Genomic DNA, 24,264 nt, shown 5'->3' with positions numbered 1-24,264 from the left:
TTCTATGGGTGAAAATGCTTTGTTGATGCCAGAGGAGAATGGCCAGACTGCTTTGAGCTGACAGGAAGGCAAGAATACCTCTAACTGAGATATGCAGAAGAGCATATCTGAATGCACAACATGCTGAACCTTGAAGCAGATGGGCGACACCAGCAGAAGACAAAACCAGGTGCCACGCCACTGTCAGCTAAGAACAGGAAACTGAGGCTACAATTTGCAGAGGGTCACCAAAATTGGAAGAGACGGTTAAATGAGCCTCCATCTCTGCTGTGACATTTGGATGGTATGGTCAGAATTTGGTGTAAACAACATGAATGCATGGATCCATCCTGCCTTGTACCAATCTTGTACCAATGGTTGAAGCTACTGCTAGTGGTGTAATGGTGTGGGGGATATTTTCTCGGCACACTTTGTAATTGAATATCATTACCCACCCGAGTATTGTTATAAACCATGTCAATCCCTCTATCTATCTATCTATCTATCTATCTATCTATCTATCTATCTATCTATCTATCTATCTATCTATCTATCTATCTATCTATCTATCTATCTATCTATCTATCTATCTATCTATCTATCTATCTATCTATCTATCTATCTATCTATCTATCTATCTATCTATCTATCTATCTATCTATCTATCTATCTGTCTGTCTGTCTGTCTGTCTGTCTGTATATCTAGTTTTATTTTTGTGATGTCAAGGAACACAAAACCACAACACTGTCTAAAATACAGACAGAAATCATTAATCATTTAATATGTCATTGTATTTTTGTACACTGTTTTAAGCTCAGCTGTGCAACATCAGTCAAATAAGCTTAAGTTGTTAAGTCAGTAAGTTAAAACTATGAAGACACTTCAGGTGAACAAATAGAAGTCCACATAGCACAAGATTTAGCAGCTATTCGTTCAAGCTATCTTTAGTTTAGTGGTATGCGCAGCATGCTGGTAGCATAACTCACAAAACTAGCCTTTACCAGCTCTGCATCAAAGGTTTCGTAATCCTTTAATATATTTTTAATTGGGAAGTAACTTAAAGTGAATTGCAGCTGAGCTCCTGACAGCTCATAGTCCATCATCTTCACTACAGTGAATTCACTTTAATAAACTAGAAATTCCTTCAGTCTTTCTATAGTCACAAATGTCTTTATGAAACCAACTCTTGGTGTCGATCTATCACAGTACTGTTGCTGTCAGAAAGGCAGAGGATGCCTCTTGCCCTGTGACAGCTGGATGGAGTTTTAAACAATATTTAAAGGTTCAAAGGAAAGTTCACCCAATGTACTGTAAATGAACAGTAACTGAGAAAGTGACTGAGAAATCAAGAACATTGCACACTCATACAGTAGAGAATGGTCAGTCACAACAAGCATACCCTGCTTTATCGTCTATTTGACCATAAATGGTATCATAACAAATGAGTAAATGAACATCATGTTTAAGTTTTGCTTCAGTTTTTGACAACATTAAATTAAAAACAATAGTTTTTGAGATATAAAGAAGCAAACAGGGTCAATATAGCACTGTTGGTGCTGCACAGGACTCCAAGATTAATCACATTTTCTTATAGAAGGTCAAGCAAAGCTCATGTCCTCATTTTTAGCCTTCCAGACTCAGCTCCACTCCATCCATACACTTCAGACACTCCTCTTCCCACAAGCTGCCGGGCAGACTAGCAGCTGCTTTGCATCTCCCTGCATCCCAGAGATGAAAAGTCACATATTTTCTCAGCACGCTGGCATGGCTAGACCACATTACAGCACACACTGAGGCATCCACAATTCCACACTCTATACTGTAACTTTTCCCCTCCGCTGAAAACACATTTTCTTAAAGTGGGAGAAGAATTTTAATTCTTTGCAGCTCCACCTGCAAAAATTAAACCAGGCACTGTCAAGAAATTATATGCCCCAGATTTGAAGTATTTTAAGATTAGAGGCCCATCTGTGTGAAATATGAGAGGGAAAGCTGTCAGTTAATCATATTTTTGAGGAGGACTGGCTCTCACAAAAGTAACTATGGTTTACTGTTACAATGCTCAGAGACAAGAGTATATTAAAGTTTTGATCTTACACTCCTGTTGTAAAGGACAGAGTGTTCTGTAGTAGAAAATTGTTCTGGTGTGTGGACTTAACCACAGACTGTAAGTGTAGCTATTCATTTCAGAAGGGGAAAAAACAAGACTTCTAATTGAATACTATGCTATATTGTGGAATGTCATTCTGGCTTTTGGAAACACATGAAAAAACAAAACAAAACCTCCAAACAGTATGGATGGAAAAACTGCATAAAACTTCTCACAAGGCAGTTAATGGTTTCCATCTCTTAATGCTGTGGTTAGTTTCCATTGCTTATTAATGCACAACTCTGGATCACCAGCCAAAAATCCTCTCATTGCTGCCCAGGGGGAATGACTGCTCTAAACCCACACCTGCTCTGCATTGACCATCCTGGGAGTCATAAGCTAATTAGCCACAGAATGAGAGTACAGACAGTGTATTCTTATCCCATCTAGGCACCCTTTTTTCTCAAGAAGTACCTGAAAGTCAAACTTCTTTCAGCCCCCCCCCCCCCCTCTTCCTTTGAGAAGGATTCCAGAGTTGTTGGTTCAGTCTCAGCCCAGTTGTCATGTCTGACTAAGTCTGGACTCCAGCGAGCTGAGCCGTGGCCAAAAAAATCCTGGTTGCCTGAGCAGATCCAGCATTTCAACTGGCTGTCATTCCACTGATGAAATCTACTGTACAGTTTTCACACATCCTAAGCCTCTAATGATGGCTTTGGATTTGTTCCTTTTCTCCAAAATGGAACACATGCTCACAGTGACATCTGCAGGGTTAGCCATGATTATTAAACTTTAGATGCAAAGCACTTGAGGTCATTAAATCGGATCATGCAATGTGTACTTGGTTGATACTAGAACATGGAAAATGTGTAGTCACATCAAATCACATATTATCCCTGTAGCCAATGATAGGCCTGAGTTTTTAAAAGGCACACCGGCACTTTACTTTAACATCTACTTTGTGTATTTAATGGATCTGTGTCGGCAGATAAATATGAAAAAACGGAGATAGAGAACTTAATTTCAGTGAAATGAAAAACAAATTAGAATGTGCGATGTGTATGTGTGTGTGTGTTTTTTTATGTTACTACATTTTGAAGACATTCACTGTATTTGCCCTAGTACAGATTCTAAATCTTGAGAGTTTTGCGTTTTATTTATTTATTTATTTTTTGCATGAAATAGACATAAAGATCGATCGCAGCCGTCAAAACTGTGAAAACTGTGAACTTATCCTGCAAACCTTTCCTGCCTTCATTTTTCTTTATTTGTGAGAGAGAGAGAAAAAAAAGTGAGAACTTTTAGAGCTTTTAAAGTTGCACGGCTAAATTTGTGGTTGTCTAGGGGAGAGATGGCGCTCCCGCTATTGGCTGGTTGTGGCTTCAAGTTGAGCAGTTGTGAGTTACGCAGCCGAGCCACTGGTGCGTAATGGTGCACGACTGGACGGCAGATGTTTCACCACCGGGACACTCTGTCTCTGCACACATTATCTGAACCCTTCTGAGTTTTTTCCCCCTCAGCGTAGGCGTGTGTTAACTTGGTCTCCTTGCGTTTTAAAAGTTACCTAACGAAGAAAGAGGAGAAGAAGAAGAAGAAGAAGGGGGGGGGGGGGGAGTGGACAACCTCTTCAAACCGTCCCGGTTTTTACCGGGGAGTTGTCGTCATCAGGACCCCAGATGTCCCCCCCTTTGCTCCCTGAATGGATAGGGCAGTCTTGGTCTATGCAGTTCAGTGCAGGCCAAAAGACTGAAAACAACTTGTGAGTGAGTATCCGTCAGTTTGGCGTCTAGAGGGAAACGCTCAGAAATGCCCGGCTGCTTCGCTGGAGCTCAGCTCTGAGGACTTTTCTCCAGCATTTTTGCTTTTCCAGGAGGAAGAACTCTGCTCTAAGTTTGCAGCAGAAAGTAAAACTTGGCAGCTCTCACATTACAGCCCTCGCTATGGATTGTATGTATTTATTGATGTGCTTTTCACTGAGTCAAATATTTCTGGAGCATATTTTCGCTGCAAAAACCCATGGTGAGTTATCATTTGTTTCCTTTTTTTTTTTTTTTTTACACGTTTGTACGGTGCAGAGAGATCATTGTAAAGTTTAAAAATTGGAAAATGGGGGCTTGTATCTATTGATATGCCAACATAATAAGGCTTGACAGCTTTACTGGCCAATCAATACAGGGTGTTGCTGTATTTCCACTGTCAGCTATATATAGCTGTTTCATAAAGACAGCATTAATGCTAAGATCATTCTTTGTGCCTTACAGATGATTATTTGTTTTTATTTAGTTCTTTACTCACTTATGCACATGTTCATAGGTGACTGACTGTCATTCTCACTTGACACTATCTGTCTCATCAGAAAATCTCTCTGGAAAGTTAAGTGAATATGGTCTTATCGTGCCATTCAGCACAGACTCCCGTGGCCGGTACATTTCTCATGTGGTCTCTGCTGGAATTGGAAGTAAAGGTGCTGCTGCTCCTTCTCCTGATGCTGTCTCAGTCTTTGGCAGCAGAAGAAGGGTGGCCCGCGGTGCCCCTGAGATGCCCTCAGTCACCTCAGCCTCGGCTCAGCACTTATTTTTTAATGTTACTGTGTTTGGGAAAGAACTGCACCTCCGCCTGAGGGCCAACAGGAGGCTGGTGGCCCCAGGGGCTTTTGTAGAATGGCAAGAGGACTTTAAGGAAAAGGCCAAGGAACACATCCAAGGGGACTGTGTTTTCACTGGAGATGTGACTGACATGCCAGAGGCTTCTGTGGCTATCAGCAATTGTGATGGACTGGTAAGTGTCACTACTGCAGCACAAACACAAATATAATTTCTTTGGCACAGTGTCAACCAGAATATGATTTGACACATATTTACTCACATTTAGAGGGTTCTCCAGGGCACTTAATGCTTGCACATAATAGCATCATGTGACATACAAAGTGATACTTTAAATCTTTTGATGTTAAACAACATCATCATGCCGGTATGGATATTTAATGACATGATTGCACTGTATTAAAGGAATATCAGAGTCCTCATTTATTTACCAAACATTACCCTCAACATCATTTCTGTGCTGCCCATTTGTATATATTTACTAAACCATCCCACCTACTAGCCTATGCTTGTCCTAGTTTGACTGCATGGATACAGCTTTTTTATTGGTCACAAACTCATTATGTCAGGCTAAGCCAGACTAGTTTGGACAGTGATCAAACAAACATCTCCAAACTTGAGCAAGTGCTCAAAATTGATAAAAGACGGGTCTGTTCACTTTTCTTTCTGTGCACAGATAATATAGCATGAGGTCTATGTACATGTAGAAGACATTGGCCCAGCATTTGACAGTGCCTGGTAGATAATATGTGTTAACATTGTATTTGAAAGGATGGGCTTAAGACAGTGACATGGCACAGTTGGACTTGCTGTGAGTGGGTGTATAGGAAGCTAGTTTACAATGCTAGAAAGACTGATTTGATTTGAGAGAGAGAGCTGATGAACAGATAGCTTGTTTACTTCCTATTAAAGCCATTCATCCATCATCTATCCATTTTCTCAACCCTTTATCCAGTGCAGGTTCACAGGGGGGACTGCAGCTTATCCCAGCTGTCACTGGTACGCCCTGGACAGGTCACAAGTCCATCACAGGGCCCTATTAAAGCTATCATAAGCTATCAAATGACTGTAATTAACTTAGAGAGTTGAGATGATTCATGATAAGTAGTAGCAAATGGAACTAATTATAATTATTTATTCCTGCACGTTTGATTTCACACTGGATAACCTTCCTGACACAGTCCCAAAGGGAGTTGTGTCTCTTTTCAGGATTGAACCAGCAATCTTTTGTTTATTAGGCAAATGTGTAAACCACTACACTACAGAATCTATACTAATTGTCTGAATAAAAATGACCAAATTTTATTTTACCCAATTAAAAGAGCATTTTTTTCCATCAATAAAGTGCCATGTATTCGGCACTATCCCGGAAGCACCCCTCTGTAAAAAATAGAAAATTCTGAAAATGGAACTCTCTGCTATTTAGAAATTCTCAGGTATCATCGTTAGGCCCTTTCTGGGCATGACTCCACCTTGTGGAGGCTGTATTTTTAAACCAAGTTTTGACCATTTAAGATTGCTGTAGCGGGCCAGTGTGTGGTGCTGAAATTGCAAAAAAGCTGATTAAGTCAGATAGTAGCAGTTATGTTAGCTATGCTAGGAATTATTCCAGCACATAGTATGCAAATATACTTTTGCAAGTTAATGTATACGATTTAACTTCCGCAACGTACTTTCATAGCAGCTCGCTTCATTTAGGATGTATTGTAAATAAGTTACATGAACCAGAAAAATCTCTTGTTTTGTTTAATTCTTTGACTTAATAAGGGCCCGAGATAGAGCCAGGACATGCTGGAGAGGTTAAATCTCTCACTTGGCCCGGGAATGCCTTGGTGTTCCCCTGGATGAGCTGGAGGAGGTGGCTGAGAAGAGGGAGGTCTGGGCTTCTCTTCTTAGGCTACTACTCCTGCAACCTGGCCCCAAATAAGCAGTAGAAAAGGAATGGGTGGATGCCATGTTTATGCTTGTTTATCTTGTATTTATGATTTTCATTACACAGATATGTTAAACTATGCAAACTTCAGCTCATATACTTATTATAAGAATTACACTTACTGAAAGTAGCCATAAATATTAAAAATGGCTCCTTCATGTCAGTCATGTGCACACCAATTCCAGTAATGTGTTGCCCAATATCAATATACACTATTTTGCCAAAAGTATTCACTCATCCATGCAAATCATTGAATTCAGGTGCTCCAATCACTTCCATGGCCAGAGGTGTATAAAATGAAGCACCTAGGCATGTAGACTGCTTCTAGAAGCATTTGTGAAAGAATTGGTCACTCCCAGGAGCTCAGTGAATTCCTCAGTGAAAGTGAATTTAATACAGTCAGTTGCTACAGACCTCCAAACTTCATGTGGCCTTCAGATTAGCTCAATAACAGTGCATAGAGAACTTCATGGAATGGGTTTCCATGGCTGAGCAACTGCATCCAAGCCTTACGTCACAAAACGCAATGTTAAGCGTCGGATGCAGTGGTGTAAAACACACCGCTATTGGACTATAGAGCAGTTGAGATGTGCTCTCTGGAGTAATGAATCCACGCTTCTCCGTCTGGCAATCTGATGGACAAGTCTGGCCTTGGTGAAGGCCAGGAGAATGGTACTTCTCTGACTGCACTGTGCCAAGTGTGAGCCAAAGTTTGCCAAAGTTTGGTAGAGCAGGATTATGGTGTGGGGTTGTTTTTCAGGAGTTTGGCTCGGCTTCTTAGTTCTAGTGAAAGGAACTCTTAATGCTTCAGCGTTAAGATAGAATGAGATATTTTGGATAATTTCATGCACCGAACTTTGTGGGAACAGTTTGGGGATGACCCCTTCCTGTTCCAATATGACTGCACACCAGTGCACAAAGCAAGGTCCGAGACATGGATTAGAGAGTTTGGTGTGGAAGAACTTGACTGGCCTGCACAGAGTCCTGACCTCAACCCAATAGAATACCTTTGGGATGAATTAGAGTGGAGACTGCAAGCCAGGCCTTCTTGTCCAACGTCAATGTCTGACCTCACAAATGCGCTTCTGGAAGAATGGTCAAAAATTCCCATCAACACTCCTAAACCTTGTGGAAAGCCTTCCCAGATAAGTTGAAGGTGTTATAGCTGCAAAGGGTGGGCCGACATCATATTAAACCCTGTGGATTAAGAATAGTGTATCACTCAAGTTCATATGCATGTGAAAGCAGAGTAGCGAATACTTTTGGCAATATAGTGTATTTTCAAAGTGTATTAATGCCTCTTAGAGCAGTCAGGTAATAATCCTCACATTACTCATTACTGTAGTCACTTAGTTCATTAACAGAATAAAAATATGGTTTAGTGTCACTTTCTTGAGTGAACAAAAATAGCATGTGTGGAAGGAGAGTGAAGTCACCCTTCAAATGAGACAGATGTGTGTAATCTTTAATTTATGATTAATTTTCTAAATGAACACACATTGTGAAACATTGATTATTTAGTTCATCCAACCTTGACTTGAAAGATCATTGAGGAGCAATCCTCCTTTTAAATGATAATGGATTAATTACAATAGCAAAGACAAAAAGAGAGATTAATCAATAAAACTTAATATACTGATTCAAGTCTGCAGGTGACAGCAATTAACCCTGTTTTGACTCTTAAGGGCATTTCATCTCTTTGCTTCTAGATGCGTTTGCTAAGACTGCAGAGCTTTTTGTCTTGCACAATTCAAAGAAACAATAGAGGGGTCCTAATGTGTTTAATTGGTTGTCATCATTACTGCATCTTCCCATTTTCATAGTCTTTATTAGTATTAACACACAAAATATCCTGAAACTAAGAAAACAAGTAGACAGAAACAATTCTCTCTTCTTTTCTAACGTAATAACAGTGAGTGGTGTGTGGACAATGACACGCTGTGTTCTCTAATCACACATAATTTTCTGAAAGGCAACTGTGTAACCTTCAGTGGCTATGAGTGACACACTGGCCCTATGCAGAACACTGCCCTATTCACCTAGAAACATAGACATTAGTTATAAGCCCAAGCACAGGAGATGGCAATCGTGGTGTTTTTTTTTTTTAAAGTTTTAAACAAGGTCCAAAGAAACAAATGTTGGAAGTGATGAGCTGTAAAGTTTTTCACCACCATTCTTGCATGTATTCTCTTTTACTTCTTATGTTTTTCTAGTTATTTAATAAACATAGCTCCTGCATTACGCATGGTTTATGCAGTTAATTTTGAAGCCTCAAGTCTGGCATTTTGGCTGTGTTCATCTTGACTTTTGCAAAACAGAAATGATTGTGTTTGGATAAGAACCTGGAGCTGGGGAGAAGAGAGCACTGGATCTGATTAGGAACTCACTAAATTGTCAGCTAGGGCTAATCGGCTAGCTTGGTTTTCAAGGTACACAGGTAATTTGTCACTATTGCTTTGTCTCAAATCTTAAATTTTATAAATGCACCAAGTGCAACTGGCGTGCACTACAAGTACTTGGATGGTCTATTTATTATGACAAAAAAAAGCTCTGCGTGGAATGTGATGCATTTGTGATCCTCAAAGGTGGGTATGTAGTACAAAGAGAGGTACTACCAACCAATTTTCATTTAACTTGTTTTGCTATATTTTATTCTAGTAGTATTAGGCCTCAGTTGCACAGGCCCAGAGACCTGTTTGACCGTCTAGCAACCAAGTGAACGCAAGGGGAAAACGTGCATTCCCTGAGTGCTTCCTGGAGGTTGCTGGTAGTTGCTGTAAAATCTAAAATCAATAACTAAAACCCAATTCATGTAGGGCTAGAGCCCCTAGAGCCCCCTGGTAAGCACTGGTTGCTATATAAACGTATATTCTGCGACTGGTTGGGGAGTAGTTGCTGGAGGTTGCTGCCAGTAATAGCAGGTAAGGTGAAACTGGTCAGAAAGGGGTACCAAAGATCTTCTTGAGATTTGGTTGCTAGCAGGTCGCTGTAGTCACCAACAGTTTTCATGGAAAATACCAACTTGTCTGCAATCTCTCAGAGTAAAAGTTGTGCTTTACCACAGCAACTGTGATAGTGAATGTTCTCTGTTTCCAGTTTGCGTTGTACTTTTTCGCTTTTTACTTGTATTTAGGGGGCCTATTATTTCACTATAGGCCGGAGAGTAAATGGCGAGTGTTTGCAGGCAAGTCAGCATTTTCCATGCAAACTATGGGTGACTGCTGCACACTATAGCGCGATTAGCTATTTATTGATAAATGGGTATTGGCATTTATAATGGTTGATGAATTAAAATTTAAAGAGTAGAAAAGAAGAGGTGCTTGAAACACCCTTCAACCATGCTGTGTGTTCATGTTGCAAAGTTTATCCACCAGGGGGAACTCTGCAACTCCTGTTGTCTATACAAGTTTGGGCTACAAACACAACAACCAGCTGGGGCAGAGGATATTGTTAATGAGTAATCCGTGACTGACTTGTGACAGTAAAATGATTATTTTTGAACTGCATTGTCATATTTTAGTAAGGATTCATAAATAATGACTCATAACAAATGATAGGGAAATCACTTTATTTTTTTATGTTTGAAAGAAACCTGGAAACAGCCAGCAACCATTCACCAACAGCTCAGCGAATACACATTTTTCACGACTGGCAACTGGAGGTTGTCAGTGAGTCGCTGACCAGACTCTAGGCCTGTGTGACTGAGGCCTTAGCCAGACTGATAGCTTAACCCAGTAGTGTTATGAAATTACTCAAATTACTCAAAACACACATTTATTGTGTTGTGTTAAACACCTATATAACTTTGCACTACACCCTGCCTTTTTGTAAGATTCCAGTCTAATGTTATGTTTCACACTGTTCAATGAGATACTGAAAGGATGCTGTGGGCATTCAGTATTCAAAGAAATAAATCATAGAAAATAATGAAAGCAGACAAGAATTTTGGTTTGTTACAGTATTGTCCTTCAGAACATAAATCACAAGAGAAGCAGTGTGATATACAGTACCAGACAAAAGTCTGTACACACCTTCTCATTCAGTGTTTTTATTTTTTTCCCCCTATATTGTAAATTAATACTGAAGTCATCCAGACTATGAAGGAACACACAAGGAAACATGTAGTAAACTTAAAAGTGTTATAAAACCAAAATATGTTTTAGATTTTAGATTGTTCATAGTGGGCACCTTTTGTTTTGATTAGAGCTTTGAACACTCTTGGCATTCTCTCAATCAGCTTCATGAGGTAATCACCTGAAATGGTGATGAGTTCCCAGAGGTGCTGAGCACTTGTTGGCTGCTTTGCCTTCACTCTGTGGTCCAATTCATCCCAAACCATCTCAATTGGGTTTTGATCAGATGATTGTAGAGGCCAGGTCATCTGACACAGCACTCCATCACCCTCTTTCTTGGTTAAATTGCCCTGGAGGTGGGTTTGGGGTCATTGTACTGCTGAAAAACAAATGATTGTTCCCACTAAGCACAAACCAGATGGGATTGCATGTTGCTGCAGAATGCTGTGGTCGCCAGGCTGGTTAAGTGTGCCTTGGATTTTGAATAAATCGCCAACAGAGTCACCAGCAAAGCACCCCCATACTATCACATTTCCTCCTCCATACTTCACTGTGGGAACTACACATATAGGAACCATTCACTCACTTTTCCTGTGTCTTGCAAAGACATGGCGTTTGGAACCAAAAATCTCAAATTTGTACTCATCAGACCAAAGGACAGATTTCCACTGGTCTAATGTCCATTCATTGTGTTCCTTGGCCCAAGCCATTCTCTTCGTCTTGTTGTTCTTTGCAGCAATTTAACCATAATGTCCAGTTGAGATGTGTGTACTACTTGAACTCTGTGAAGCATTTAGGTGGGCTCCTATCTGGGGTGCTTTTAACTTGCGGTTTCTGAGGCTGGTAACTGATGAACTTATCCTGTGCAACAGAGGTAACTCTTGGTCTTCCTTTCCTGTGGCGGTCCTGATGAGAGTCAGTTTCATCATAACGTTTGATGGTCTTTGCGACTGCACTTGAGGATACTTTCAAAGTTCTTGAAATTTTTCAGATTGACTGACCTTCATTTCTTAAAGTAATGATGGACTGCTGTATTTCTTTACTTAGCTTAGTGGTTCTTGCCATAATATGGATTAGAAAATTAGGGCTATGACTACCTCATAAATCTGACTGAGAAAAAGCCAAGATGTGTAAAGATGTCATCTAAGCAAGAGGCGCCTACTTTGAAGGAATATAAAATATAAAAAATATTCTGGTTTGTTTAACACTTTTTTGTTTACTAAATAATTCCATATGTATTTCTTCATCGTTTGGATGACTTTAGTATTAATCTACAATGCAGAGAATTTTTAAATAATGAAAAACCACTGAATGAGAAGGTGTCTCCAAACTTTTGACTGATACTGTAGATGTGGGAAAATATATTTTGTTTGTCATTTAGGTGAACTTACCCTTTAAAAAGGCTGCTGTCAGACAGTTACCAATATTATACATGTGTTTCCTTGCATCAAAACCAACATAAACATGGACTTGTCTGCACATGCAGGTATGTTCAAGCAGCATTTTTGAAGTTGCACAAACAGCTTGGAGGCAAATTATTTAGTCTGAAGTGTCTGCTTTATGTGGAAAGACCCAAAGAAGATCATGTCTGATGAAAGGCCTGAGTTTGAAAAGCATAGAAATGCGAGTCATATACTTAGATTGCTAAATGCGGGCCAAATCTTTAAGCTGCACTCTGAGTCTCAATGTACCACCAGCACTCAATGTTCAAAAGCTTTTTGATGGACTTCAAAGGAGACCCAATTCATTCTGAGGCATTGTATACACTATTACATTTTTGCTTATACATTTGTAACTTTATCTGTGCTTACACCTAGTGTCCACAGTATTGTTTTCAAAAACTAAATGCAGTTTTTGAAAACACTCCTGAGTTTGAAAACTCTGGGGTTGTGTTTTATTCTGGACGAGCACAAACTCAGATGATGACACAGAATCCGTGTTTTCTTATTGATGTTGGATATTATCAGTCAGAAAAAATAAGCGTATAAGGCTCACCTACTAACGTTTTGTGATTTCACTACATATTTCACCCTTACTCGACCAAAGCCCACCTGCAGTGGCTCCCACCCACTGTGCTACATAATCAGCTGGATGGGGATTGTTGTAGTGCAGGTGTAGCCTGAATTATGGAAAAGTAGATAATTAAGATAAGAGTGTTTTTTTTTTTTTGAATTCCCATGACATGAACAAAGTGCTAAAAGGTGAAGAACACGAGTGCTCATCATAATTCTTGCCTTGCAGTTTTTTTTAGTGATTTCATTCTCTTTAGTGCAACTGCATTTCAGTGATAAGCCTCTCTAGTTTCTCCTCTGCAGCGCAGCAGCTCCCAGGGACATGACTCCTACAAACAGATTACACTGCCTGGTCTCCTACCTTGTGCTGAAATGTGCAGGATTTATGGCATTTGAATCTCATTACAATGTGTAGAGCAAAGCTGCATATTAATCTGGTATATATTTGGTCTTTTAGTCACAAAATTTTTAGCTGAACTTGCAAAGAAAGTTCAAAATAACTTTGTGTTTTAGAAACGGATCCACACTTTTAGTTTCATTTAACAATACTTTGCATTTGACTGACATGTAAGAATCTGCAGTGTCACATACTCTGAATATGAGCTTTGCTAGATGGCAACAGCCATGTGCTCCAGAAGAGCAAGAGCTATTGTTCTGGAGTGATGAGTGATGGCTATGATGATACTGGGTGCTGCCCGTGTGTTGGGATTTAGCACAGATGATCGGCTGCTTGCATTACATGTGTGATGGTAACAGTGCTATTTCTGGATCCATCAGTTAAAAACAGGGAGAGCCACCCAGCAACAGTCTGAGGTGAATTGGCTTACTTTTGTGTGTGTGTGTGTGTCTGTAAGTATGTCTGGTGGGGTGGTGGTGGTGGTACTGGTGGTGGTACTGGTGGTGGTGGGGTTGGGGTTGGGGCATTTTCCATCCACTGAAGATGGAAAATGCTTGCATAAATTGTTCTATTCATGAATCTTTGCAGGGACTCTGTACTGAGCTTTTCCCACTCCAGTATTCCAGGATCCTCTGGCGTTCCAGTACTTTGCTGGCACTGAGGTAAAGTCACTAAATTAAGAACTCCATCAATGGATGCCCAACATCTCAGCCAATAATGTGATTTATTTCCACTCACTCTAATCCTTATTTGTAGCAGCTGCGTTATGTCTGCATAACAGGTGCTCATGCACTACAGCTGTTCTTTCTACAAAGTTTATTCTCCTACTTCTATTAGTTTCTTCTTCTTCTTCTTGTAGAAGGGTGCTATTACTACTTACTTCTCCTACAACCACCATTAATAATATTAAAAACACTAAATAAAGAAGTATATTAATAGATGCATGCATTTCTTAAGGGGATTCAAATCTATTTGTTGTTAATATCAGCCTATTTTGCCTCAGTTAAGTTTTCTATTTAACGCCTACATTATTATGCATGCATTTAAATGTAGAGCATGCAGAGTGTCGGTGATTATAACCCCAATTTTCTTCATAGTTAGCTTCTTGATCACATGGTATGCGTGCCCTTTGTGGCCCAGCACAGGGAGATGTGAGAGCTGGTAAAAAGGAATCAAGTAGTAATCCCCAGCTCCCGCAACCTGTCTTATACGATTAATTCAAACCCTCGACTCTGCTGAGTCCAGCACTACTGAGCCACGATTTAGTCGCTGGCTTACTGATCTTCCCGGTTTTTGCCACAAAAGCTTTTATCCAGCGTCACAGACATGGCTGTCGCTGCCAATATGCTATGAATATTGAGTCCGAAGTCCCATCTCTTCTTCTCATCAACAAAGCTGAGGTTATGCATCTTGTTTGGCGCGCTCATTAAAGTGAACTGTGTGACCTCATGATAAAAAAAGGACATAGCTTGGCCTCAGAGGCTGGGGGTTAAGATTTAAAAACCAAAATTATATAAACAATCTCTAATTACAGGTTAAGCTACTGGAATGATAGCTGGATTTTGATTTCCTTGCACGTTGCAGCTCAAGCGTCCGCAGCCCTTGGCACTTGTTCCATTTTTAGATTGTGTTTTCTTTTCCTGCATTACACGAGCTGTCTCCATCAGATTATCTAAGTGGATGATGTAAAAAGATCACCGTGAATGATGCCAGAGGCATGTTGCGACACTGCCTTTGTGTGCAGTTTACATATTGCTATTCATATATAATGCGCTGACTGAAAAACAGCCTGTAATTCCTCTAAGACCTGAGGATTGTGAGGGATATGTCTCACTCAGTGCCCAGGATCTTGTTTTTGCTTGTCTCTCTTTAAATGGTTGGAATCAATATTCATTCATTATTTAATATTAAATATAAGGATAATTAGATAATTTAGCAAAACAATGCTGTAAGTCATTTAGACAGAAAAGCGTATGAGTTACAGGACACACTGTTGCTGTGCATTTAGTTGTTAGTGTAGTCTGCAGGATTTTGAATGAGAGTTTCTTATATCTGGAGCAGAACCAGATTTTTCATTTTGACTCCTTGTTGCTGAACGCAGTCAGAAATTATTACAGCATCTGATAATACTGCTGATGGCTGTAGAGATACTTGGACACTTTTATGATGAGAAAACAGTTGCATTTGTATTTTCAAAGGGGGCCATTATGCTTATTTTGAGCTTCAAAAATGTACTCCTGGACTCTACTTATATAGGCTTGATATATTATATTAGTCAGAATTAAGATACTAGGGCACCGTTCTCTTTGTAGTAGAGATGCAGATGGTACACAGGATGATACACAGGCAATGCATACAAACTTGTTTAATTTAAATCAAATTTTGGGGGGGAGTTTGTTTGTGGTTGTGTATTGAATTTTACTTTACTGTGCCCAGTCACAATTTTGAAACCAAGCAAATTAGCCACAGAATCCTGTATTTGCTGTTAAGTAAGACCGCCTTCCAGCAGCGGAGAGATTTCACCAGTCCTCACCCTGTTTCTTCCCTGCATTGGTGTGTATGCTACACTGAGCAGGTAACTGGCCAAAAAAATCTGTCAGAAATTACGTACAGTAAATATCCATCTTCAAATTTGCTCTAGCTTATGTGTGGAATTTAATACTCTGGTGAGCTGAGGTGGTCGCAGCGACACGGCCGGAGGCCTCAACTTCAGAGTGTTTTTCATAACTTAGGCGAAGCAAGCTAAACCACACGCTGAGGTCAACGCTCAATAATTCATGTGGATGAGGCTGTGTAGACCACTTTATCACTTAACCTCCACCGACATAGATAAGCTGTTTTTGTGTTTCGTCTATTAATGTCACTGCAATGTGTGCGTCTTCATTCGAGTTGTGAGAAATTTCAGTTTTATAATTCAGAATTTAATAAGAAGAAGAAATATTAGCAGCAAATATTTAAATGTAAGCAACTGGAACAAGCAAATTATACTGAAGGATTCATGTTCTGTTTTTTGTTTTGAGCTACATCACAGCTGAAACACTGATCTTTATACAATAACTGTAGGTAGGTCATAGATTCAGTTATATAACTTATGTTATTGCCTAAATCAGCCTTAACTGTAGATTTGCAAATGTTTACATTTGGTGTCTCTGTAGGCCTGTCCAGATGCTGCTTCTCTCTCCCTGAACAGACCGACTTCACTTTTTACCCACTGTTGAAATAAGAGACCACAGAGGAAGCACTGGAGCATGTCTTACTTGGCATTTCCTGGTCAGGGGCTGGACAGATTCTTTCACTCCTCTTTGCATTAACTGTCACATGTCCACCCTCAAGTTCATGGCTTTTGTATCGTACGTCCCAAGTGATGGTGCGCTGAGGATTTTTTTCTTCCTCTCCCTTTTTTTTTTTGCTCTATTTACTGCTCTGTATTTAGATTTCTTTTTGCGGCTGTAAATACACACATTCTTGCCAAAGTCTTGTTGGTGTGCCTGCTTCAGGAGGATAATGATAGCCTGGGTACCTTTGTTCTCTTAGTCAAAGGCAGAATTATGAAAAATACAGCATATACACACAGTACAGGCTTAATAAAAATAAGACACTAGACAGAAGCAAAGTCTCAACTTCTTAATTGTTTTGTAAGATACGGCATTGACTTTCTCTGACACTGGATTATTGCTTCTTCTTATTATCTGTTTTGTTTTTCTGTGGATATGCCTTTACTGGAAAGAGTTTCCAGTAAAGTGTGACTAGAAACGCAAGCAAACAATGTTTTCTGTAAATTTAAACCCACCACTTGCATATTTTATGGACATTTGTGTCTCCAGAGTTTCCTCCTGCCAGTCTTTTGAAGATCTTCTCACAGTTCAGAGGAATTAGATTAGATCAGATTAGTAACTCTAAATCACTAGTGGGTGTGAATGTGAAACAACACAGACAAAATAGAGCTAAATTCAACCTTTATGGGTGAAGTTTTTGTAGCAAGTCAACATAGGAGGCATTTCAGTTGCTTTTTTCAGTCCCATTCGTGTCTGACTCAGTCAAATACACTGCCTCAGTTCAATGCAAAGCTTGTGACATGTATTGTACAATTACATCAGTTGTGTGTTGAGATTGCGTGCTCTATTGACAATGTTTTGTGATTGCTTAGAACACACTCAGAGGTAGTCTGGGCCACATTTTACATTTTGCTTGCTTGACAGTGCCCAGTGTTACTCCGCTGTAGCAACAACCAATCACAAAAAGCTTTGATTAGCAATTAACATGAACTTTTCTGGCTACTTATGAATAACTTTGATTATATGAAAACAGGTTGATTACCCCCTGTACTGATGAACTTCTCTGTTTCGATGTCGAATAACAGGATGCGAGAAAACATGTTAATGCTAGGTATAAAAGAGGCCACATTTGTAGTGAGCACTCTTACATGCGTCACACTTGACTGCAGTTTATTTTACAGTTATGTGAAAAAGTGTTCACAGGACCCGATGCAGTTCTTTGAAAAATTAATTATGCCTTTACTGCTTCCATAGGAGTTAGGAGGATAAGTAGCAATCAGGTGTTGCTAATCAAATGTAGTTGATTAATTGATCATCAGGAAATGAGACCGCCTCTGTAAGAGCAGAGGTTTTGGCAGTTTGCTGGTGTGGAGCATTCAGTTGTGTGTTAACACAATGCCACAATCTTTTCAGGAGTGGACATCATAGCAAATTCACCCTGAGGTCAGCCTGTGGAATGCTTAGAGAAATTACAAAACAAACCCCCAAGAGCAACACCTCAGACTCTACAGGCCTCAGTTAACATGTTATATGTTAAAGCTCATGATAGTACAATTAGAAAAAGACTGAACAAGTATGGCTTATTTGAAAGGGTTGCCAGGAGTAAGCCTCTTCTGTCTAATAAGGGCATGGCAGCACAGCTTAGGTTTGCAAAGTTGCATCTGAACAAAGCACAAGACTTCTCGAACTATGTCCTTTGTACAGATGAGACCAAAGTGGAGATGTTTGGCTATAGTGCACAGCATCATGTTACCTCCTACCAGCTGTCAACACGGTGATAGAGTGGTGATTTTTAACTTGTTTTGTCGCCGCAGGGCCTGGGCACCTTGCAGTCACTGAGTCGACCATAAACTCCTCTGTATGCCAGAGTATTCTAGAGGCAAATGTGAGTCCATCTGTCTGGCAGCAATGCTCCCAAGCACACCAACAAATCTACAACAGAATGGCTGAAAAAGAAAAGACTCAAGTCATTGGAATGGCCCAGTCATGGTCCAGACCTCAGACAACTGTGGATAAACAAATGCCTGCAAACCTCAATAAACCGAAGCAATGTCGTAAACACAAATGGGCCCAAGTTCCTCCACGACGATGTGAGAGACTGATAAAGTCATTACTTCAAGTTATTGCTGTTAAAGGTGGTTCTTTCATGGAGTTGTACTTAGTTTTTCACATGATTGCATAGTGTCCTGTGAAAACTTTCTTTTTCACACAACTGCATCTATACAACGTTTATTACCATTTTCCACTCATTTTCAGCCCTTTTACTGCTTGGATTCATTCAGCTCCAGCAGGCAGGTCTATTTAAACTGTGCTAAACTGAGCGTTACCCGCTCACACAGAATGTGCGTTTGAGCTTTGACTGTAGCTGACTATTTTGGAGCTAAAGAGACAGATATATACCCAGGAGTTTGTAAAGAGTGAAATAGCATATGTAGGTAGTCATAAATGAATACTATGTCATGATTTCCACGTTAATCCTTGGAGTTGTGCTCTGAGCGTAGTTTTTAGCATTTACATTCATTCCTGAGTGTTTTTTTCCTTTTTGCTTTCCACTGTTTTCTTTGTCCTGTTGGTTATTCTTCGTCCAAAAAATTGTTATTGCAGTTTCATTAAAATTTTATTTAGAAAGAGCCTCTTTTCTCATCTCTATTTGTGGAGTGACAGCATACACTATTGAAACTTGACTGTCATTATAAACAAATTACAGAAACATTACCTAAGAAAACTTTAAAACCTAATAGATGGGAATTTATTGTAATCAACCAACTTATGTTCTCAATAAATGCAACCTTAAACGAGGTAACCAGGATGGAAACACAAACATGTGGTTAAAACTCACTTTGATTTTTATTTTCCTGCTTATATCATGACTTGACTGGAGTTATGCACTGAATGTATTCTGAGTTGCATTAAGTATACAACAAAGAGGTCCAGAACAGAAGACTGAACCTCTTTGTTGTCTAAATAAGGTCTTTTATTCCCTTCTCAGAGTCACATTTAAAGTGTCAAACCAGATATTATTATGCTGTTAGAAAAAAAAATCTGTTAAGTTTATTATATGTTTCAAACACTGTATAGCAAAAGACTTATTGTAGTTATACAAATAAACTTAAAATATCAGGTTTGCTTTCCCACTGAATCAGAGATCTTTTTTTTCACTGACATTCCGCATTGCTTAAAGGAGAAATCCACTTTGGAAGAGGCAAACATGACTGTTTTTCCAAACCCATAATTCAGTGCTGCTAAAATAAATGTTGAGTGTTGATTAAAGAGAATGATAGGTCAATATTTCCATATCCACTTGAAACTTACTGTTCCAGTAATCTTCTTGGTGTATACTTACCTTTGGATATAAGCAGCAAGGTCAGAGCTGCTCTCTGGGGGTAGCTGACACTGGGAAGTTTCTAATTCAAGCAGAGCACACTGAAAAATCCAGGTTGAGAGAAAGTCGGTATATCACAAAGCAAACTGTAAGCTTCAGTAGAGGCTTCGAATTCTGTGAGCATCCCGGATTGTCATGAATGCTTGTAAGACTATCCAGCTGAAAGGATTTTTATGAACTCTTTAAAACTTAAGGTAAATGGAACCATAACGCACAACTGCAATATAACTACTCATCATTTAATTCAGGGTGAAATCACAGTGACATTCAGTGAATCTTGGAGGGCCCCAAATTATGTCTACCTGCGTCATTCCACATGGTCAGCCCTTTGCTAAATCTTCCAATTGATCAGGGACACCATAATTACTGGCTCCAGTGGAGAAATCGTACTTTCAAGGAGGAGTGGTACACTCATTTTGAGCTCTCTTTTTCCAGGCAGGCCTGATCCGGACTGATAATGGAGAGTTTTTCATTGAACCCCTTGAGAAGGGCCAGCAGGATGTGGAAGTGAAGGGGCGTGTCCACGTGGTCTACCGCAGATCAGCCATCAAGCGGGAGACAGGCCAGCAGAGGGAAGACCTCCACAATGAAGGTAGGCGAGGAGAGGGAGTGTGACGTAAGTGGAAACAAAACGTTATATGTAGGTTTCAGTGTAGTGACTGTGTGCGCTGGGCGAGTAAAGACATATGAGTAAGTGAAGAACTAAGATTATGTCTTGAAGGTCAACGCATTAGTCACAGAAGCATATAACAAACAGAATAACAGCGAATAATGACAGTACTTACTTCATAATTAACAAAATAATAAAAACAACACTGACCTATTTATTACATTACTTGGTGGAGTTTTAATCAGTTTGCATAAAGCAGTGCCACTCAGAACAAAGGGTGATAACAGCCAGAAAGATACAAACAAAGCAGTCTCGCAAACATTAATGCTACAGTCACACCAAGGAGATGTTGGCTTCAGACTGCAGCATGTGATCTGGTTGCTTTTGAAATGGCTGCTTTGAAGACGAGAGCCAAGTCTGCGAGCACTTGGAGTCACTTGCTGTCCTCAACACAACTTTGCTGCATCAAGATGCAAGCGAATGGTGTCAAGTTGGCAATTACATGCACTCTGTGATAATATGGTGATTAACTGCAATAAATCATGAAAACTGTTGCTGTCTGTTGCACAGAAATCCATATTAAACAGAAATTTAGTTGCTGCAAAATGATATAGGTACTCAGCAACCTTGCTTTTATACAGGAATACAACCAGAAAACAACCAGTTGGCAACCAGTTTCCTATTGTAAAGAGACAGGTTGCACTTTTTTAATATATATATATATATATATATATATATATATATATATATATATATATATATATATATATATATATATATATATATATATATATATATATATAGCAATAACACCCTCTAATGTTCCAATGTTGCAAGATGTTTTAGATAGAGCTATGACAACTTTAAAAGGTGACAGTATTGTGTTTGTTTGTGTGTACATTGCACTGTAAAAAGGAACAAAATGTAACTTTGTGAAGACATGCCAATCCTCTGATGTCATTTGACTTTTCTAAACATAAAAAGCCATCTTACAAAGTTTCAGTTGGCATAAGTATGAAAAAAGTTTTTAATTAGCTTTTAAGTACCCAATATTTTGGATCTGACCAGACATTTGACAGCATCTCTAAGTACTGACAAACTTTTTTGAGGTACTCAAAATATTTGAATTATTCATTTGAAAAACACTGAACTCTAGCCCTTATTACAGCATAATGTAATGTTAATGTAACATTGACAAAAAATCATTTGAATGAAGTAGCCTTATATTTTCTGTGATGTGTTTACTTAACCCTGCACCTCTACAGACCTATAAGCAGAGGCAGTTCAGCTCACTACACCAGCTGGTAAAATGAGGAAATCAGGGTTCAGTGATATTACTGGGGACTGGGGAATTTAGGAGAGCCAGATTGAGGAGTGACCTTTCCTTTGCAGTCAAATGATTCAGTTCCATCATGAATTCCTTCTCTATTCCTTTCTTCCTGCAAAAATAGCTTGAGCATCTGGTGGGAGGCTCTTACTAACCTTGCAAATTTTCTGTAGCTGTAAGCCTCGGTGATTTACTTTTAATCTGTTGCTCCCTAGATCATATATTCTTTGTAAGAATTGTAGTCAAATCACTCATTCACAGCCACAACCCTGCTTTTCAAATGCTGTTGTGAACTGCATTGCAGGTTTTATCTAAGTGGGCTACGTTCTCCTATAAAGTAGCACATCTATCTGTAGTTGGATCTGCATCCACAAGGGGAATGTCCTTTAATACTGTTGTCATCTTTTACCGTTTTTTAATGCTATCTTGCAGAGGCTCATGCTGTTTATGTACCTGTACAAAATACCTCCAGTAATCACCTGCTGATTCCCAGAGGAAAGAAGCAGCTTCCTGTATGTGGCATCATTGAGATGAATCTTCAACTTAACTTTGTGTAAACTTTTCATAATATCACTGATAATCTCATGGTCACAGTCAAAATGTCCTTAAACCAAAATAATATTTTATTCTATGTCACTGTCATTTGGTGACTATATTCATTCGATAGTCTGTACTGTACTTAATAGAAATACAGTTAATTTGTTTACTACTTTAAGTAGCACTACATGACAACCAAACCAGATAACAACACCTCGATGTGTTAGGCTATGTAAGCAAGTTTTGTTTAAAATCCCAGCGTCAGAAAATGATTGTGGATTGAGGACATGTGAAGGAAGACTCTGGAAACAGAAACCTTACCATTATTGCTGGATGAGAAATCCAGAAGTCCAAAAATAAAATTCATAAACAAAGTAACATGGGGTGCCAGTATGGCTCATCAGGTTGAGCAGGTGAATCACATGGTGTAAGGCTATTGCACAGGCCCAGAGGCCGTATACTGTGTCTTCCCTCTGTTCTCCCTCCCGGCTTTCCTGTCTTCTCGCCGCTGTCTCTTTAGATAACAGAGTCGTCTCTTTTTGTCTTGCCCAGGTACAGTTTTCACAGAAGCTCCAGTCGTTACAGTGCTCATTATTTTGGCTTCTTGGGGAAATATATCAATAGTGCTCATGGGAGAAAAAGTGCAATGATTTTCCTGTTGTAGCTGCACAAAACGAGTCTCATTTCTGGTAGATTTCCTACCCGGAAACAAAAGGAATTGCCTAGTGCAAGGATCTTCACCTCCAGGCCTCGAGGTCCAGTGTCCTGCAGGTTTTAGATGTGTCTCTGCTTCAACACACCTGAGTCAAATATAGAAGTCATTAGCAGGACTCTGGAGAACTTGACTGCTTACTGAGGAGGTAGTTCAGCCATTTGATTCAGGTGTGTTGGATCAGGGACACATCTAAAACCTGCAGGACACTGGACCTTGAGGCCTGGATTTGAGGATCCCTGACCTAGTGAGAGTCTGGCTTATGGGAATCAAAACAGATTATTCTATAGATTAGGTGTTACACTGAGCAATCAGCTCCTCATAATGATAAGTTAAAGTGAACAAAAAAATGAAAAAAATATTTTGGCAGATTAAATGCTGTCTTTTTTTAAATTGTTGAATGCAATTATCTTAATTTAGGCTCCTCAGCCACGGTGCTGTAAAAGAGATGTCATGTGTGATGCATTCTATTATTTATTTTTAAATTTAGAATAAATTGTTTCTCTTGGAGATTTGCCTAGAGACATCTGTTAAAATAGGGCTTCTAGAGCAGTGCATTGATCCTTTTATTTTATGTGTTTTTCTTCTTTAAAAACTTCTTTTCCTGTGTGCAACTTAGTTGTAATGTTTATATTTGTATCTGGCAGGCTCGAATCTTTACTGTTTTAAATGTGAAATTACAAAATGTGGACTCTTACAAAAGATTTAAATTCATATTTTTGAAGAACATGCTAGGAATTTGTTATGCTTTAATGTGGTGAGATGTTTCAATGGATGGTATTTCTTCTATCAAAAAGATTCTGTCTTGGTTTGTGTGTTTGATCATTTGCATTGATATAAATTACTTTTGAAGCTTGTGATATTTTTCAGTGAAGTCTGACAAAATAATGAGGCAGGGTTGCTGCTTACATAAGATCTGCTGATGAAAAAAATTCATGCATATAAAAATCTGATTATTATCTATTAATATTTGTTTTCACACAGATCCATAATCTTATTAAAAAAGACTAAGCAGTTTCTGTTATCATGTAACTTTTGGTGTGATACACTATATTGCCAATAATAAGTATTCACTCAACCATGCACATCTTTGGGTTCAGGTGTGCCAATCAGCAATTGGGAACAATGTCATCTCAGCCACGAAGTGTTAGGCCTCGTAAAATCACAGAGAGCAGCTGCTGAGGCACATAGTGCGCAGAAGTTGCCAACTTTCTGCAGAGTCAATCACTACAGACCTCTAAACTTTATGTGGACTGCAGATTAGCTCAAGGACAGTGCATAGAGAGCTTCATCTGTTGGACAAGTCTGGCCTTGGTGGTTACTGTTAGAACGGTACT

At 39.3% G+C, this 24,264-nt stretch overlaps 1 protein-coding gene across 1 annotated transcript in view; it reads left to right on the top strand.

Moving 5' to 3' along the window:
• Nucleotides 1-3,662: 3,662 nt before the first annotated feature.
• Nucleotides 3,663-24,264, top strand: part of adamts14 (ADAM metallopeptidase with thrombospondin type 1 motif, 14) — a 63,108-nt gene continuing 42,506 nt past the window's right edge. The window contains exons 1-3 of the mRNA XM_030754710.1: nucleotides 3,663-4,085; nucleotides 4,423-4,844; nucleotides 20,177-20,333. Of these exons, the coding sequence (XP_030610570.1) occupies nucleotides 4,007-4,085; nucleotides 4,423-4,844; nucleotides 20,177-20,333 (658 nt within the window). The 5' untranslated portion in view covers nucleotides 3,663-4,006. The remainder of the gene's footprint in view (nucleotides 4,086-4,422; nucleotides 4,845-20,176; nucleotides 20,334-24,264) is intronic.

Source organism: Archocentrus centrarchus, chromosome 19 (genome assembly GCF_007364275.1).
Source record: "Archocentrus centrarchus isolate MPI-CPG fArcCen1 chromosome 19, fArcCen1, whole genome shotgun sequence".
In the NCBI taxonomy this organism is placed as follows: Eukaryota; Metazoa; Chordata; class Actinopteri; order Cichliformes; family Cichlidae; genus Archocentrus; species Archocentrus centrarchus.
This window is presented reverse-complemented; position numbering and strand designations above follow the sequence as displayed.